A 20,167-nucleotide genomic window follows, 5' to 3' on the forward strand; every position below is an offset into this window, starting at 1 on the left:
GAGCGAGAGCTGGCAAGCAACTTCTTCGCGCACAAAAGCTTTGATCTGCGATACAAGGACGGGATCTGGCGAGGGAGTTAAGCCGGACAACGATTCCTGGTGCGGGACAGGGCGGCGGGTGACGAGGCGTTGACGGCGGAGCTCGTCATAGCTTTGACACAGCTCAGTAACTTGGGCGACAGTACCCGGGCTTTTGTAAATCAGCATCTGGAATGCGTCCTCGTCGATTCCCTTCAAGATATGCTTGATTCTGTCCACTTCGGCCATGGTGGTATCGACGCGTTTGCATAGGTCGATTACATCCTCAATATAACTGGTGAAGTTCTCGCCAGGTTGTTGAGATCGCGACTGTAGGCGCTGTTCCGCGCGAAGCTTTCGAACAGCAGGACGGCCGAAGACTTCGCTGAACTTAGTCTTGAACGCTGCCCAGGTCGGAACGTCGGTTTGGTGGTTCCGAAGCCACAAGTGAGCAATGCCGGTTAGGTAAATGCTGACGGTGGCCAGTTTCATGGTGTCGTCCCATTTGTTAAGGACACTCACGAGTTCATATGTAGATAGCCAGTCGTCAACGTCGTGGTCATCAGTGCCGCTGAATATTGGAGGGTCCCGCTGACGGACCGCGCTGGAGCATGCGGTGGCCTGGGGAGCAGGAAGCGGCGGGCTTGTGTTGGATTCGGTGGTCATGGCGGCAGGTAGAGTCCGGCTGCGCAACTCCAGGATGTCTAGGAGACCTAGCAACCTCCACCAATTATAATAAAGAGGTGAGACACGGCCTCGACAAGAGAAACTGTAATATCAGACAGTAGGCCTAGCCAGCGCGAACAGCAACAACGTTCAGCACGAGCACTTTCTGCTTAGCGCTGACGATCCGACTGTCTAGCTCTTCAGGGTGCACTTCTTCTTCATCACACATCCCTTATATAAGCTATACTTTCAATGAAGTATTCTCTGACAGAACGTGCATTCGCGTCAACATGCCGAAATGCCAGGCACGATTTCCAAATAGCGTGCATACTTAACAGCATAAACATGTCGTACGGTATGCCACTGTCACTATGAACCGGTAGAAAACGGATTTCATGAGGTGTCAAAGGTAAGTCTTTTTTTATAGTTCGTTGTAGGATGTCCCAATGAAACGTGGCATCCAAACAGTCCAAAAAATGTGATCTACACTCTCTGGTTTGTGACATAGGATACAATTAACAGACCACGGAAGAAATAAGCCCCTTTCCTGCAGCCATGGTTTTAAGGGAAGTGTACCAGTGCGTAGCTGAAAAAAAAGGTCTTCGCTGATGGCCGTACCACCATTCTTTTGACCCTTTTACGAACGTCTTTCCCTGGCCTTTTTTAATACATCGCACGATACATCGACACAGGCAGCATTACATCGATTAGGTCTTTATATAATTGTCTTTTGGTCACCACACCAAGGTACAGTAAAGAAAAACGTACTTTTAGTATGTTAAAACCATGCATCGCAACACTCAAGGATGCTCCTCGCAGTGTGGATATTGGTTCCTATTGTTCGGCCCTTAATGCGCATGTTTGATGCGGTCCTACAAGTAACTGTATTACACTTTGCAGTCTCTTGGCAAGTACCTTCATAAAAACCTGATGATCAGTGTTAGTGACGATAAGCGCTCACTGACGAGAGCTTCGTTGGATCTTCACTTTTGGGTATAAGTACAATATTTGACCTTCGAAAGGACGGCGGCATTTCCTTTGCCTCGTAAGCCTCCGCTACGAGGCGCAACAGGAGCTCCGACAGCTCATCTTTGAATGCTTTGTAAAAAGCTGTGCCTAGTCCATCCGTGCCAGGCGTTTTCCCTTCACTTAATTCATCGATGGTCCTTTCAATTTCCCCTACTGATATTGGCTCTTCGAAGCGTGCGGTGGTTTCCTTATCTAGTGTCGGCATTATTGACAAAAACTCGCTGTCCAAGGCCTCTGTTACCGCTGCACCCAAGAAGTCCTTTATAATAATCCAAAAACGCGCTTTCTATCATCTGTTGGTCCGCGGTAGTCACTCCTCCGTATTTAGTCTGTTTTATTTCTTTACGCGAGGCATAGCGCTTTTCTTCGCTCAGCGAGCGTTTCGTCGGTGTTTCCCCCAGCCAAAGGTGTTCTGCACGTGCGCGTATGACTGCTCCTCTATTTTTCAGTGTCCATTATCTCGAGCTGGTTCTTGACCTCTCTTATCGCTTTAGTTAAAGTGCCTGGTGGCGTGCTTTCGAGTGACAACAAGAATTCCAGCTGACCTTGTAGCTCTTTTCGCTTTCTTTTTTCATTGTTGGCCGGGAACCTGAAAGTCAAAGTACAGCAATACACTGATAGCGGCGAACAGAGCGTCGAGCGTCGATCAACTGCTCATGGCTGGGATGCGCCGTCTTTTATACATCACGCGTCGCACTTTCCAGTCTTATCACTGGTTGTCGCGCAAGCACTGGAATAATCTAGACTATTCACGTCCCGCGTGCAATCTTAACAAAACGATCTACTACACTCGCGAAGCTTCTCGAACACTGCGGCGCGGTCAGCGTCGAGCGTTGATAACCGCCCTTGCTGGTCAAACCCGAATATATCAAAATAAAAGAAGCGGGCGTGGCACTGTCCCCCTCTGAAAAGGCATCGTCCCGATGGTTGCGACAGGGCATAGCAGGGAAAAAAAAGAAAGAAAAGAAAGGAACAAGTGCATACACAAATGAATTACAATAACAAAGGAAAAAGTAGAGTCCCCGGATTTGCTAACGCGCAAAAAACGGCTTAAGGCGCATGACATGGACGAATTCAGGTCGTGCGCGGCGTCGCTGGGAGTTCGTAATGCCGTCCGGGACGACCTCGTAGTCAAGAGCTCCGAGACGTCGAAGCACCTTGTATGGCCCGAAGTATCGCCGAAGAAGTTTTTCACTGAGCCCACGCCGGCGAATCGGCTACCAGACCCACACACGATCACCGGGCTGGTACTCCATGTTGTGTCGTCGAAGGTTATAGCGACGGCTGTCGGCCCTCTGCTGGTTCTTGATGCGCAGGCGGGCGAGCTGTCGAGCTTCTTCGGCGCGTTGCAAGAAGGCCGCAGCGTCGAGATCGTCTTCGTCGGTGGCGGTTGGTAGCATTGCGTCGAGTGTCGTTGCCGGGCTCCTTCCCTAGACCAGCTTGTACGGCGTCATTTGCGTCGTTTCTTGCATGGCCGTGTTGTATGCGAAGGTCACATACGGAAGGATGGCATCCCACGTCTTGAGTTCGACGACAACATACATGGCAAGCATGTCGGCGATGGGCTTGTTTAGCCGCTCGGTGAGGCCATTGGTCTGTGGATGGTACGCTGTGGTCCGGCGGTAGCTTGTTTGGCTGTATCTCAGTATTGCCTGAGTTAGGTTAGCAGTAAACGCCGCGCCTCTGTCGGTGATGAGGACATCTAGGGCGCCATGAAGCATGACGAAGTTCTCGACGAAGAACTTCGCTAGCTCGGTGGCACTGCCTCTGGGTAGGGCCCTTGTCTCCGCGTAGCGCGTGAGGTAGTCGGTAGCTACGACGATCCCGTTGTTTCCGGTATTGGACGTCGGGAACGGCCCCAGTAAGTCCATACCGATTTGCTGGAACGGCCATGGAGATGGCTCGATAAGCTGCAGAAGTCCGGCTGGCCTAGTCGGCGGTGTCTTGCGTCGCTGACAGTCCCGGCAAGTCTTTTCGTAGCGAGTGACGTCGGCGGCAAGGCGCGGCCAGTAGTACTTTTCCTGTATTCTTGCGAGCGTGCGAGAAACACCCAGGTGTCCAGACGTCGGGTCGTCATACAGAGCCTGGAGGACCTCTGGTCGCAATGTCGAGGGCACCACGAGAAGGGAATCGGCTCGAAGTGGCGAGACGTTCTTCTAAAGGAGAACACCGTTGCGCAAGAAAAACGACGTCAGTCCCCGCGTGAATACCTTTGGAACAACGGTGGTCCTGCCCTCGAGGTATTCCACAAGGCCCCTGAGTTCTGGGTCCGCTCGCTGTCGTTCGACGAAATCATCGGCACTTATGGTTCCCAAGAAGCAGTCATCCTCCTGGTCGTCCTGCGGCGGCGGGTCGACGGGGGCGCGCGACAGGCATTCAGCGTCGAAGTCTTTTTTTCCAGACTTGTAAACGACGGTTATGTTGAATTCTTGAAGTCGTAAGCTCCCCCGTGCGAGGCGACCTGATGGGTCGTTCATGTTAGCTAGCCAACACAACGCGTGATGGTCGCTCACAACTTTGAATGACCGGCCGTAGAGATCGGGGCGAAACTTCGATGTAGCCCATATGATGGCCAGGCACTCCTTATCTGCTGTGGAATAGTTGATTTCTGCCTTTCATAGCGACCGGCTGGCATAACTGATGACCCTTTCCAATCCGTTGGTCTTCTGCACAAGGACGGCGCCGAGTCCTACGCTGCTTGCGTCGTTAGATTTCCTTATTGGCGTATTCATCGAAATGCGCGAGTATCGGAGGCGTCTGCAGGCGTCGTTTCAGTTCTTGAAATGCCTTTACTTGCGCCGTTCCCCACTTGAATTCCACGCCGGTCTCCGTCAGGTTAGTTAGTGGCTCGGCGATCCGTGAAAATTTCTTTACGAAACGCCTGTAATAGGCGCACAAGCCGAGAAATCGGCATACGGCCTTCTTGTCGGTGTGAAGAAAGTGATGGCAGCTGTTTTCCGCGGGTCTGGGTGAACGCCATCCCTGCTGATCACGTGACCAAAAAGAAGAGCTCCTCGGACGCGAAGCGACACTTTTCAGGCTTCAAGGTGAGTCTGGAGGTCTTGACTGCTTGAAGTACAGCTTCAAGGCGCCGAAGGTGTTTGTCGAAATTTGAGGAAAACACAACGACGTCGTCCAAGTACACGAGGCATGTCTGTCACTTCGTCGTCTTGCGTTGCATTTAGGTCGTGGCGTCGGGTCACGGCTACGTCGGTTTGTTCCGCTGCTTCCGCGTTGCGCCGCAAGGTCTACTTCGGTCCGTGATGTTTCGTCGTCAGGGCTCTGTCTGGTTCTCGTCGTGTACTGAAGGTTTCGTCGTGGCGTTGTCGTCGGCGGCGCAGGATCTTCGATATTTCGTCGTACAGCAACCGCACCTCCATCGGTTGCTGCCCTTAGTTTTCCGGATGCGGGCTAGAGCACTGCACGGGCTCGGGCCTACCCGAAAACCCGGGCCCGGCCCGGCCCGTGGGCCGGGCCGGGCCGGGTAAAGTAGTTTTCACGGCGGGCCCGGGCCGGGCTCGGGCCTGAAGCTCCGGGCTTAGGGCCGGGCCCGGTTTTGAGGTGGCGGGCTCAGGTCGGGCCGGGCTTGGACTTTGCTCAATTCTTAAAGGGACAATAAAGTGATACAATGAATCGGTTAAGACTGGTAAAGTGTAGTCTGAGAACACGAATGTAATTGGTTTCACCTTCATAAGGAGTAAATCAAGGGCAAAGTTCCATTTTTAAATTTCGCCCAGAAATCTCCGCGCGTGACGTCACGGGTTTCAAACTGTATTTGTCGTATTTTGGCGACATTGGTTCAACGAAACTTCATGAAACTTGTATGTTAAGTCTGTGGCCCTCTCAGAGGTCAATGTACTTAATTTTTACCGATTAGGAACTACGTAGATCCCAGTAGACGCCGTCAGAATCTATGACGTCACAGTGTTTGTTGAACGATTTTCAAGGTGGTGTCGGCACCCGCATTTTCTTTTTGCACGTTTTCTCGCTTACCGGGTTTGAGTCGCAGCGAGCGTGGTGATTATGGAATTTTAAGAGTAATTTACTGATAATAGAAGAATTTTTTTTTCTTTAGTGTCTGTCCCTTCAAGTGTTCCTCATACGTTGCGCGTACATATACGTTTCGCATTTTATCGCGATAAAACAATTCTTTTTTTTTTGTGAGGGGCAGGCTATTTGAAGAAGTTTTATGAGCGACAAGCACTGATCTTCTTTTGCTTGTTGCGTATGGGGCTGCTTCATTTATCTGAAACGGGCGAGGTGAAAGTAAATAGACCAGGCGCTTATATATCTAACATCTCGCTATTGCGTGCTTCATTTGCATTCGTTATTATTTAATATCCCGAATTATTATGTAATCGCAGTAATAAATGAGGCGTTTTTTTTTTCGAAATGAGTCAAATCCATTCAAAGAGAATTTGAGAAAACGGCAAGATTTGCTATGCAAACTAAATAGAACGCTGTCAAAGCTATTCTATGATATGTTTTACATGTCGGCTAGGGGAAGTTTCTGGCCACAATCAATTAAAAAATGTGCAGCGGATTTCACCGTTATTAGCATGATAACGTTGGATTTGGCTCATATTGAATTGAGACATGGAATTCAATGGGTATTCTTGAAAAAACTTTATTGTAATTCCGGCAGCGGCACATTCTTGCTTCGCCGGCGTCGACAATGCTTCTGTTCACGATGTCGTCGACGTCTGGGGACAGATCTCTCTCCGATCTCCTTACTTCCATCAGAATCTATGATAATCCAGCTCCGAAAGGGCAAAAAAAAAACATGCAGAAACACCCAGAAAACAAGCAGAGCAGTCAGGCTAGGCGGGAAATCACACGGAGGCTTCCATGTTTGCTGAATCACGTGATCGCTGAAGCGCTCTGCTATTTGCATATTGGATTTGACTCATTTCGATCCATACAGCGCATGTATCTGGCTCAAGTTCGTTTTGAAACGAGATCTGTGAGCACAAATAGCTGTTGGTATTTGATCCATTTCGTTCTGATAAATCTTTTAGAGGAAAGTTAGGAGAATGTACTTGCCTTTGAGGTTGTAGTTGCCAATGGAGCAATATTTGAGCTAGTTTCGGTTTCCCATGGATTTAGCTCATTTCGAAAAAAAACGCCACAAATGTAATATAGTAAATTTATACCTATAACTTATCATCGCAAGTGGGATCACGGAGCCCCAAGGCGAGGAAACGTTCTTGCAAGTTCCTAGCCCTCCACTAAATCGAAAATACTGCGCGCAGTCTCGTTGCATAAAATCCCTATAAAGACATTCTTCTTCCGTGGCTCCGTCTAGGCTCCCAGTGGTCATGTGACGCGAGATGGACGTGCACAGCCTGCTTTGTGTGCCCACATTGTTAACATGTCTACAGCGTTCGTCTTGTTCCGCTATATCAGGTGTCTCAAACTCGCCTCAGCGAACGGGCCGCATTCACGAAAATTTACTTCCGCAAGGGCCAGGACAGTGCACGAAGGTAGGAGTAAAGAGGGAGGGGGGGGGAGAATAGGTTCTACCAGATGTCAGCTATAACGTTAATTGCCATTTTAAAGACCTCTTTAAGACTTCATATATGGGTCATTTCTGAAGGGTGTTTGGCGGCAAGTTTCCACCAATATATCGATACCTATCTCCAAACTGAGTAAAATCTGGACGCCAATTCTGCAACATAGAGTTTTGTTTCACGGTTATGTATCAACGCATGGTGGCTGCAGGCGGTGCCCCACGAAAAAATGCCTTAGACTTATCATGTCTGTGTAGCTCAAGAACGTACTTAAAATAAATTTAAAAAATTGGACAAAGACAGTCATGTGCGGGTCGCAGGCCGCTAGTGAGAGATCCGGGGGCCGCGTGTTTGAGACCCCTGCACTATATAGTGCGAGAGCTACATGATACCGCCACAACAGCGTTGGAATGGGCAGGAATAACATAAGTCCATTAAACATGTATATTCATGTTTAAAGGCAAAGTATATTAGCTTGAGGAAGTATCTCGCTTGAAACAAGTATCACGAGTTCCATGCCGGGGGATGTCCCCTTACCTCGAATCATGCGCATCCAATGAATTAGCGTAGGTAAGCTTCGCACCTTTATTACCAAACTGGAATGAACCCCGAAAATAGATCGCAATCACTTCGTCCACCTATTGCCAGTCCGACCAGTGTTGTCTTACCAGTGTAGGCCAACTTCTCCCGGTACAACATCGTTAGGAAGGCATACAATATGGAAAAAAAGAGCCCTATAGCCGTGCATAACAAACACTGCTGAAAAGTGCAAGAAGAAGCCCTCAGGGGCATTTATAGATTATATTGAAGAGTGGCACAACGTTCGGGAACGAGAGCAATGAAGGGATCAGCTGGACAGCTATTTTGATTCTGCAGAGGCCCAAAAAGATATCCTAAACGTGCTTCAGTGGTGGAAGTTAAGAACTACGACTGCCGACGCCTTCACATTTCTCAAGGCAGATGTGCGCCCCTGCGGCTAGCGCAAGCAGTGCAAGAAACTTTAGTGTGGCTGGACATGTGATGCAACGGCGCATCGTGGGCTTATAGTAGAATCTATTTATAATTTGATTTTTGTACATTAACATGCGAACAAATAAACTATGAACTATGCCACAATCACTTATATAGAATGTATATAACAGCAGTGGTGTGATATATGAAAAGACTGCTATGCATGACGAATAGTTGCTTTTTTTCCATTCGGCTTCTTATACGTATTTCCAAAGTGCGTGTGGTGCGCGCCGTTTGTTAAAATTTTAACTAGGTTACTGTATTTACAACAAATGTAATAAGTTTGACTTGTTTTCTCTATTTCTCTCGATGTGGCAAGGTGCTACTATGATGAAGACAGGTGCTACATATCCAGAAGGGTGCACGGTTGACTTTGTCGTTACAGCATGCTTTAAAGGAACACTAAAGGGAAAAAAATGACTTTTAGCGTATTAGTAAATTATTTTTCACAATTCCAAAATCACCACGCTTGCCGCGAGAAGACGCATGGGAAGCGCGAAAACGCGCAAAAAGAAACTGCGGCTGGTGACGCCACCTTGAAATACCCGCATCAAAACGCGTCATAGATGTTGACGGCGTCTGCTAGGTCGTATACGCAGTTCTTAATCGGTAAAAATGAAGTGCATTGTCTTCCGAGGGGGGCCATAGACTGGACATACCAAGCTTCAGGAAATTCCGACAAGGCAAAGTCGCCAAAATATGAAAAATACGCTTTGAAATCCGTGTTGTCACGCGTGGAGATCTTGGCGCAAAATTTACAAATGAAACCCTGACCTTGATTTTCTCCTTTAATATTGCATCTGTGTTGGTGAAACTAACGACATTAGATTTCAAGGAGTACAATTTATCAATCTAAACCGATTAATTGTTTCACTTTCGTGTCCATTTAAATTTCAGTAGAGAGCGCAATAAAAACAAAGTGAAGAGAGCGTTCTGTTCTCTGTCCCCTCTGTTTTTATTGCGCTCCTTAACAAAACCGGACTCATGCTGCAAATCACTTTTCTTCCTACAATATCTGCTACAAAACGCTCTTGATGATCCCGACTGTATTCCTAGAAAATTACTACAGTGTACCACTGCCGACCAAACGTTCATCGTACCCCTGCAGTATATCCGCTCAACTGTTTCCACGGTGAGCCAGCCCATTTTTACAAGAAAGTACCGTATGTTAGAGTATACTTGCTAGCGAAGCGTGCGTCAAGCATGCGTAGATATTTGCCACTTAAAACGCCCTTTCGGTCGATTCTATCTTCGGGCAACAACACCTAGATTATTGGCTCGGGCCCCTGTCGGGCCCGATCTGTGGTCGGGCCGGGCCGGGCCGGGTAGGCGAAATTTTTTGTCGGGTTCGGGCCGGGCCCGGGTCTCCCTTTCAGTCGGCGGGCCGGGCTCGGGCGGGTAAATTTGAATGAGTCCCGGGCCCAGGCCGGGCCCGGGCCGAGAATCACGGCCCGTGCAGTGCTCTAATGCGGGCTAGGTGACCGGCCCCTGGTTGGTCTAGTCCATCGTCGGCGTTGGGGAGAGGCGTAGCGGCCTGGCGATGGCGATCGGGAAGGTCCTCGGGGGGTCCACTGCGCTCCTACCAGATAGTCGGCGCTGTCACGTGGTCGTTCACCCTGCTGTGGACGCGGCGCGTCGATGGCGAACCCGCGCAGTATTATCTGTCGATACTGGCAGCGGCGGTAGGTGTGGCCGGCTTCTCCGCAGTGGTAGCAGAGAGGGCGATGGCCGGGACCCTCCAAACGTCGGTCTTCCGCGGCGCGTATCGCTGGCCGGTTGACGGGCGGTATGGCGTTGGTGGTGGTGGTGGCGGTGCCTGGCGGCGGAACTACTGCGGCGGTGCGGCGTCTTGACGTGGGCGAGGAGGGGGGGGGGCTTTGCGTCGGGCTGCAGCAGCATAGCTTGTAGCGAGAGAGAGAGAGAGACGTCAAGGCAGCCGACGTGGCCGTGCCGTTCTCGCTACTTTATTAGAAGGCTCTAGTACCAGCAGAGCGGCAGCGGCTGCCGGCGTCCAGCCCCCAGGAGCGTGAGCACGTTCCTCACTGCTCGCGCCTCGAGCTCTGAGCATGAGCTGCGCGAGAGGCGCGGCTCTTAGGTGGTAAAACGAAGATGATGAATAACGATGATGATGACGCTACAGATTACTCCCCCCCCCCCGCAGAAATGAAGCCGAAATGAAAAAAAAAACGATGGGGGCGTATATACAAGAATTTTGCTATCGCGAGACAAGAGGGTCCGTGAGAAGTCCAGGTCGTGAACGTGCAAGGACCTTCGGGAACCGGTAAGTCTCTGGCGGGCGGCTCTGGGAGAAGTCGCAGCGGACGAAGAACCGCGCGAAAGTACGCTGTGGTCGTACCCAGGTGGGTCCCACGGTGACTTGATGGGGCCTTTCGGTAGCGCACCGGTTGTCGCGAGTGAGCGCGGCAGAGAGAGGTGCCCGCAGATGCAGTTGAGGGCGGGTGCAGATGTCGTTGCCGTCGTCGGCGCAGCGTTGACCACTGGGTGATATGACGGGGGGCGCGTCGACGCAAGTGCATACCGGGCACATGACGACGCACGAAGGGATGTCTCCGCAACGCATAGATACCCTTGAGGGAGATGGCTGCACCGCGTGGTAGCGGTGAAGGGCGCGTGTGAAGCTTCTGCTGAGTTTGGCGTCGAGAGCGGTGGCTTCGTCGACGTAAAGTCGCGTGCGGTAGGCATGTGTGGCGGTTGGGCGTCGTTGCCGTTGTGACCAGCGCGCCTGCGTAGCGGTCACTTGTCGGGTGGATGGTGTCCTGCATCAAGGGCTCCGCAGGAAACCTGTGGTGAAGCTGAGCAGGAGTGGTCTCTGCTGCAGGTTCAGACGGCGAACCTGTGCTTCTGGAAGCCCCTACGGGGGTTGGCTCACGAGGACTGGTGCGCAGGTCGGCATGCTGGATGTCTGCCTCTGTGGCTGACATGGCATATGCGGTCAGCTCTGGCGTATGCTGACCAGGGACGTCGTCCTCAGGCGCATCAGTCATAGTCGCAGCGTCTCGGAAGTTCGGCCATCGGTGGTTAGGGGCTGGGACTTCGGCTGCGAGAGACTGCGAGGGCGAGGCTGGTCGTTGCTGGCAAGACGCGCACAGTGTCGAGGTCGATGCAAAAACGGGTTCGTCGGACATCATCGCTGGCGATGCCTCCGCAATTGGGGGTCGTATAGTGGGCGTGACGATGTCCCTATCTATGGCAGGACTCCAGGGCGTGCGGCGAGGTAGCCGTCGTGGAGCCTGACGTGGCAGCAGTGTCATGGGCCATGGAGGTCGCGGAAGATGTGCAGATGGCCGGCACGTCTGAAGGACCATGGGCCGAGGCTGTCGAAAAGACAGAGGTCTCAGTGGAGTGGCCGATGGCAGCAGGCACTTCCTGTACCTCGTCGGGCGGGTGGTCGGCCGCAGGAATCGATGCGCAGGTGGCCTGACGTGAGGTCGGAGGAGTCATAGCCGGGAAAGGTAGGTCGTGGTCATGGGAGAGCTGCGGGCCGGGTGGTACCGCTCGCGTTGACGGAGGGGAAACCCGGAACTCACGGGTCCCCGGTAGCGGGCGGTACGTCTCGCCGTAGGGGGCCAGCACCGCAGCGCAGAGGTCGTCATATGGCTGCGGGCTGGATGTCGTTGCGGCAGCTAGATGGTGTAGCTCAACCGGCAGCGCTTGGAGCAGGACGGCGTGCATCATCGGCTGTGCCGTGATGCCATTCTGTGCGAGAATGGCATCGAGCTGCATAAACCACGCTCGGGCGTAGGCCGGGTGGAACGGCTTCACTGGCGGGCAGAGTGACGGCAACATGGCAGCGCCGCTCGTCGAAGGGCGTGGTCGAAGGCCGGGTCACCAATTCTAGCGAGAGGGAGACGTGAAGGCGGCCGACGTGGTGGTGCCGAAGTCTCGCCACTTTATTAGAAGGCCCTAGCACCAGCAGAGCGGCAGCGGCTGCCGGCGTCCAGCCCCCAGGAGCGTGAGCACGTTCCTCACTGCTCGCGCCTCGAGCTCTGAGCATGAGCTGCGCGAGAGGCGCGGCTCTTAGGTGGTAAAACGAAGATGATGAATAACGATGATGATGACGCTACAAGCTATATATATATATATATATATATATATATATATACGGTGCATGACGACGGCGATGGCGACGGCAAAAGCAGCCAAGACTGTCCATATAATTGATAATGCAATAAAAATATTGGCCGCGTATCTGCGTGCTTCGCTACAAATGTCGTGGAAAGACGATAGCCTTCTGCCGGCCGTACTACATGAGTCCTCCTCTACGTTGAATCGCCGCATCTGGCTCATAGCGTCGCATTTGCTGCGCAGCCCAAAAAAACACTAGCATTTTCAGCGCAGCCTATGAAACACTAGGGTCTTTAGAAGTAAGTATCTGTGTATTTGCTAGTAAAGGGATACACCACCTAATACTTTTATATTGATGTTGCGAATCAGATTTGCGTAACATTTGTTTTTGATCGACAATGTTCACAAGTATGAACGGCGCTACCAGTTCAAGATGGCTGGGCGTTCCGCATGTGGTTAAACTTTGGCGGATTGGTTGAATCGGGTGACAGACAGACACACAGAAAGACAGGTAGACAGACCAAAATTGTTGCGTTTAAGTTCCCCAAGAGAGACTATCGTCCTTAAAAAACAATTTTGACCCGGTCGTGATTCCAACATGCAACCTTCTGATCTGGAGTCAGACGCGCTACCATTACGCCACCGAGTCTTTTTTTTTTCTTTATTGCCTGCTTAGCAAACGAAGTATAAATCAACATAAAAATACAGTGCAGTGTCACATGTAAAAGTACTGCCCCACCTTTCAGCACGTGGGAGTTTGAAAAAGAATGTCTTAACTGGTCTGCGCCACCGAGTCACGACAGAGTGCCTATGTTTGAGACTCGCCGGGTCCTCCAAAAGGACATACATCAGCAGGTGCGAACAATGGTGATTTGCTTAGAATAACAGAGAGCTGAGATAGTTGGTAAGTATTGATTCTAAAAAGACAGGTCGTGCAAACACGGACACAAGAAAGATAAGTTTTTCGTGCCTTCTTTCTTTTCCGCCGTCGTGCATCTATTCAGTTGTTAGTCGGCGTTTGTGGTATCCTGACTTCTTTATTGTGTCCGTGTTTGCATGCCCTGTCTTTTTAGATTGAATGGTGATTTATTATGAACTTCAAGCGATTGTATATCCAGGGATACCGGAAAGGCACATTTCTTAATTGGGGCAGAGACCATCATCGTAGTCGTAATTTTCACACTAAAAGGAGAAAAGAAAGCACTTTTGACCCGGACGTCATTCGAACACGCAACGTTCTGATCTGGAGTGAGACGCGCTACCGTTGCGCCACCGAGTCTTTTTTTTTCTTTATTTCCTGGTTTATTAGCACAAAATTCAAAGGGCACAAGAACTCATATCTCCGAATTCACCATTTCACAAGACACTTATACGTACATTCTAAAAACGGGACCGACAGCTTGTCCCGTGCTGCAGAGTTAGAAGTATTTCACTGTCAGCAGTTTGTCAAGTATGGGTAACCAGTGAGGTGGCTCGTGCAGTTCGCGTAACACTTCTAACATATAATAGATATTCATGTAAATACACCTTAGCAGGTTTTGGATCTTCGTGCTCAATTCTGAAATCCATTCTAGTTTTCCACACGCTATGCATAGCGATAAGCATTATCAGGTCACATGGCACGTCATCTGCTAGTTCCCATGGCAAGAAGCGAATACCGAATCACGTGAGCTGAAAATGTTTCTTTATCGTCCTCTGAATGACCTCCCACAGGAACACTGAGTCAGAGCAGTCTAGAAAGATGTGCTCGATTGTTTCGGGCTTCCTGCAAATCAAACAGTTAACACCCCAAGGAAAATGAAACCCTTTGCCTTTCAGCCATGGTTTAATAGCGAGCGCGCCTGTGTGCAACAAGAAAAAGAATGTCTTAGTTGATGCTCTAATAGGCATACTATTTACGCGTTTAAACACATTCTTATCTCGTCCTGATACATACGCTTTACGGTATAAAGGTACAGGGCACATAATATCAACTAAATCCTTATACAGTTGTTTTTTTTTTTGTTACTGAGGCCAAATAATCGACAGATATATGCACTTGAAAAAACTGAAAAGCATACACAACTTCCCTTTCCTCAAAAAATTGGCCGCGTATCTGCGTGCTTCGCTGCAAATGTCGTGTAAAGACGATAGAAGAGGCGCTGTGTGAGATATGGACGCCATCTGGCAATACGTCGGGAAACATGAGTGCTGTGTTGCGTGCTGGTAGTCCCGGCGCAGCAGCAGGCGAAGACCTTTGCAGAGAAACGTCCGCACTCAACGAGTACTCTCCACACACTCTTTTATTTACACGTCACCTGGGTAAAACAGGAACGCCAGAGCGGCGCCCACAACCGGCAGCCTGAAGGCCGCCCACAACGCTGCTTTTTCATTTTTTAAATATTTTTTTTCACCTTCTTGGCCTTCTCAAAACTAAAGTTTTTCAACACCAACCCATGGCATTCGTACAGTGCAATACAGAACCGAAACCGAAACACAACAATGAGCTCGTGCGAAGGGCACGGAGGAAGGCAAATTTCAGCGCAGTCGCATTTTCAGCTTTGTTGAAACAGCGCTCACTAGACGACGACGAAGTAAAAGAAGGCACAGGACAGGCAGCGCCTGTCCTGTGCCTTCTTTTACTTCGTCGTCGTCTAGTGAGCGCTGTTTCAACAAAGATGAACGCATACCAACTCGCTCAAGCTTCCATTCTTATGCATTTTCAGCGCAGCTTAAGAAACTAGGGTCCTTAAAATTACGTATGTATGCATTTTCTATTAAAGGAACACGCCACCTAATACTTACCTAGTGATGTTGCACCTCAGATATGCATGATATTTACTTTTTGATCGACAACGTTCACAAGTATGAACAGCCGTACCAGTTCAAGACGGCTGGCCCTTGGGCAAGTGGTTCAACTTTGGCCGAGTGGCTGAATCGAGGGACGTGCCGACAAACAGAAAGAGAGACAGACAGAAAGACAGACCAAAATTTTTGCGTTTAAGTTCCCCAAGAAAGACTATCGTCTTTAAAAACCCTTCACCGCTCCGCACTGCGACCCATATGACGATACAACGTATTCGGGTAATTTGTCACGCAGTCGTACTTGCATCACAGCGCGTAAGAAACCATCACTCTGATCTCTTAAATAAAAAAACCGCGAAACAATCTGTTTGAGGAACAAGTGCGACAGCCCAAGTCCTCCTTTCTTTACCTTATGAAAAATATTAACTCTGCCAGTACGCTGCCAAGTGGATCCCCATATAAATACGGCAAATATTCGATGCAATCTTTGAACGCACACTTGTGACATACATAATACTTGTAGCATGTAAAAGACCTTCGCAACGAGAAACACATTACAAACTGCTGCGAGTGCCAAGATCGAAAGATCCTGCCCACCCAGCTTAGTCGTTTTTGTCCTAACATGCTCGGTGGCTTCCTGATAATACTGCAAAGAAACTCCAAGATACTTCGACGGCGTACTTGTAAATGTGATCCCTTGCATTTGTTCTGGTTTTTCATTCCACTCGCCATGCCAGAAACCTAGACACTTCTTCCAGCTGATTGCGCTTCCAAGGAGACTGCAGAAGGTTCGCGCATCCCTTATAGCCTCTTCTACACCCTTCTTATTTTAACAGAATATCACGATATCATCGCTAACGCCTTTATTTCATGTGACAAGAACTGATATCCTGTCATCTTTGTATTGCTCAACACTTTCAAACAAAAGGGTTCCAAGTATATAGCAAACAATACACCAGAACAAGGACATCCTTGGCGCACACTAGATTTCACATGTATGTCCGTGCTAAGTTTTTGTTGATTACTAGTTCGGCCGAACAGTTCTGGTATGCCATTCTCACCCCATCAGCTATTACCGTGCCCACACTAATGTGATCAAGCAATGCAAATAGTATTTCGTAACTTACTCTGTCAAAAGCTTTTTCTAAGTCTAACTGTACCATTGCTATACGTCTACAGGACGCATCGCAACCTTCCAATGTTGTTCTTGCCGTATGAATATTATTAAAGATGCTTCTTCCTCTAATTCCACACTTTTGGTGTGAACCGACAACACTGATAATCACTGTTTGAAATCTTTCGCTAATACTTTCATATATACCTTAAAGTCTACATTCGTGAAACTAATGGGCCTATAGTTTTCCACTGATTGCAATTTTTCAGCGTGTTCAGTCTTTGGAATGAGTATAACGTGACTTGTTCTAAAGGATAGAGGTAGTTGCTTCAGATCATACGCTTCCATTAAAACGTGATGTAGCATCTCCGACAGTTCTTTCTTGAAGGTTTTATAAAACCCTGCCTCTAAGACATCGGGTCCAGGTGACTTGCCAGTCTTAAGGTCATGAATTGCTTGGCCAACTTCCTCTATCGTGATCGGCATCTCAAGACTCTCCCAACGTGATCCTCTAGCTTTGGAAGGAAGAGGAGGAAGACGAGGAGTTAAATTAAACTGGTGTTCTGACTGACGCCATGTCTCGTCCGTTACACACACACACATATATATATATATATATACATAGAGAGAGAGAGAGTTAAAATTCCATCTAATTTAAAGAAGGCTTTTCCAGAAGTACCTCGTTAAAAAAAGCTGTCGTTTATTTCCAATTTTGCAGATACGGGTTTTTCTTCGAGAATGCGCTCTAACGCTATCGCATTAAAACGTGTATACTCCCTACTCATGGCGCTAGCTTTAGCTTGATGAGGCGGCACGCCGCGCCCAGGCATGGAGCAATGGACAAGGCAGTCGGTAGTGTTCTTACGTACCGGATGGTGCAAAGGGCGGCGGTGGTTGCTATCGTAGTTTTGCGGCAATAACCGTCTCCTTGCAACTTTGTCCCTCGGCCTGCTCGCACATTCAATTCATTCGTTTTCCGCCTCTCTGCATATCGTCAATTCGCCCCTCATTGCTTCATGTAACCGTCTTTCTGGCCTTCATCACCTTGACATGGTGCCGCCTATGCCCGGGTGACATGGCAGGGGGCTCCATGTCAGAACCGCCCTCGCATACTTTTCACATGCCCAGGATTAGATTGGTGGCAATAACAATAACAATAACAACGACAAGGCTGCGAACTCTCGGCATTTTTCTTGTTTTCTCGCTGTTCGCATGCTTCAACTCGCCCGTTTTCTTTGTAGTTGCACTGACAGCCCAGTAACATGAGGCAACGGACACCTCGAACAGGCTACATGGGAAGCCGGTGGTATCGTTGTTTTGAAACCATACAAGGCGTTTCGTAAAGGTTTTCCAAAAAAAGTTACTGAAACGTGAGGCTTGTAGGGAAGAAACAAAATTTTCTCTACGCAGGTTACGTCTCATGTGGCATCCGTTTCTTTTCGTACAAACTCACTTTGTTTCTTACAAACTTAGTAGAAATTTTCGCAGCGTCACCTGGGCTATGGTGTACTATAACCCTGTACCTTTGTCTTAAACTCGACGGCATGACTATATCGTACTAAATTTTGCGACATAATCATGCACCTGAAATAACGAGGCACGTAGCCCCGCGTATGACATGCAGTGTCATGTACATTGCGCGTTCCTTGCAAAATTAACTTGCGCACGTACAAATGCAGAAAATGGCGTGCCTACACTTAAGTAATGCTCTTCATATCTATTTTTCTTTGACGCAGGATGATCAACAACATCATCAACATCATGTCCTCTCGGCACGCCAAAGTTGCGCTGCGGTTGAACTCGAGCGCTGTCGATTGCCTCTACACCTTTCTTGCGTACTTGACAGAATGGGAGTCTCACACAAAAGGCGTGCGGGGCTTCATGAGCCAGTCCACAGCAGCAGGGTTTCGAGTAACTATCAAAAGCACCTTGTTTTTGTTGGAATACCTGACGGCGGAAGTAGGTTATACCTACCTGGTGACAGCCCGGCTCAACCAAGACCCACTTGAGAGCACTTTCGGTATAGTGCGGCAGTGCAGCGGGAATAACGATCACCCCACACCGCAGCAGTTCCTCGACACAATGGCATGCATCAGCTTTTGCAACCTTGTGCGCTCTCCGGACAAGGGCAATGTGCTCCCTGACACACTTGACTCCCTTTTGTCCCCTGGACTGTATCCGCTACCACCACCGCAGAACCCGAGCTTCACCCGTGCACTAGGTGAAATGCAATTTGTAGGCAGTGAAGATGACATTTTGGACGATGTGGTGACATATGAGAGTGACCATGCAGCATATGTGTCCGCCAGAAGTGACCGCAAACTCGTCCATTACATAAGCGGGTATGTTGCCAGAAAATGTGTCTTGCCGTTGCGCTGTTCTGCTTGCGAAAACAACTTGTTGACTTCGCAAGAAGATGCCGAAAGCGCTATCGCGCAGTTCACTCAACAGTGTGATTACGGGGGCCTTTTGTATCCATCTCCGACCCTGTTCAACTTCATTGCCTTTCTTGACGATACATTCACCGAATGTTTTAGCGCCCGCCGTGTGCACCATGACAGCATCATGGATCTGGTTGAGCTCCTAAAAGTCAACAAAGTAAAATTTGTTGGATGTGAGGAGCACCGCCAACAGATCACTATGCGGGCAGTGGGTTTTATATACTGACAAGACTGCGATTCTTCGTCAAAGCGTTGAACCGTGCACGGCCACCTAGGCGGAAGTCTGCGCAACAAAGAAAACTGAGCAGGCGCTCGTAAGAGTCATAAGGAGCCAACCTCGCTTAGATGGAGCAATCGGTACTAAAACAAATGCACTGCAAGTTGGTGCCATTGTTTTGTTCGGTTTGGTTGTGCATGCTGACTTTTCATTGTGCGTTTTATACATTGCGTCCGACATTTCGTGTAAGAGAACAGCCGCGAGGTCAGAAGGTGATGCGTCCCAGCTGAGTCACATGGATTTTGTTGAGGTATGAAATTTGACCACTGCTGTGATGAATCATTGCCTTTTTGCTTTAGGAAACTTTCCTAGACGTTACGATCCCGCAGCAAGCTTGCACGACTGCTCTGACAAAGTTCGCTAATCCTTCAAAACTTTGCATATATATAACTTCAAAAGGCCCAAACAAGCTCTGTTCAGTGATGTTTACGGGTTCCCGAACGTTCTGAATACGTTTGTTTGTTTGTTCGTTTGTTTGCCGCTTGTTTACCGAGATACATGACTGAATCGAGACATATCTAGATTTTTTTCTCTGAGTGTGATATTGTGCTCATTTGTATATTCGTTTCAAGATATTTGTGGCTGTTTCGCTACGGTTTGCTATGTTACAGCTCGACACTGCATAGCAAGAATCTCAAACACACTTCACATAGCAGGCCACAGTCACGAAATTTAGCCTCGCAAGGGCAGCGACAGTGAAGGAGGTTGAAACAGAGGGGAGGGGAGTGGGGGCTTGAACAAAATGTTAGCTAAAGCTGCCAATTGAAAGAAGGCCTTTCCCATATCTCATACATGGGTCATTTCTGAAGGGCACTTTGCGTCAGCATTCGAGAAAAATATTGACAATGATCTCCAAAATGAGCAGAATCTGCACGCCGATTCTGAGATAATACAGTTTTTGTTTCACGATTACGCTTCAACACATGGTGACAGCATGGGATATCTTACCCAAAAAATGCTTCACACCAGTCATGTTTGAGTAGCTCATGCATATTTATTAAAAGTCAATAAAAGCATAGGACGAAGAAAGGCATGTGTGGGCCGCGGGCGGCTAGCGAAAGGTCAGCGGGACGCATGCTGCCCGTGTGTTTGAGGCTCCTGCTATATAAAACTCTAAACTTGGAATGCCTTCTAACGCCTTGATCAGCACAGCCTGAAAAACGATGGGTGCGCTAGAAACTCCGAAGAGCAGTTTGGTACTCCAATAGTCTTCGGTGCGCATTAGCCATAG

General features: G+C 49.1%; 1 protein-coding gene across 1 annotated transcript; it reads right to left on the minus strand.

The window, feature by feature from the left end:
- Positions 1–580: 580 nt before the first annotated feature.
- LOC119397235 (cell surface glycoprotein 1-like) lies at positions 581–11,696 on the minus strand. Its single transcript, XM_037664669.1, has 3 exons — positions 11,628–11,696; positions 10,993–11,569; positions 581–639 (listed from the first exon to the last, which is right to left on the minus strand). The coding sequence occupies exons 1-3, from the start codon at positions 11,694–11,696 to the stop codon at positions 581–583; spliced, it is 705 nt and encodes a 234-aa protein (XP_037520597.1).
- Between the last annotated feature and the right edge of the window lie 8,471 nt (positions 11,697–20,167).

Source organism: Rhipicephalus sanguineus, chromosome 6 (genome assembly GCF_013339695.2).
Source record: "Rhipicephalus sanguineus isolate Rsan-2018 chromosome 6, BIME_Rsan_1.4, whole genome shotgun sequence".
Taxonomy (NCBI): Eukaryota; Metazoa; Arthropoda; class Arachnida; order Ixodida; family Ixodidae; genus Rhipicephalus; species Rhipicephalus sanguineus.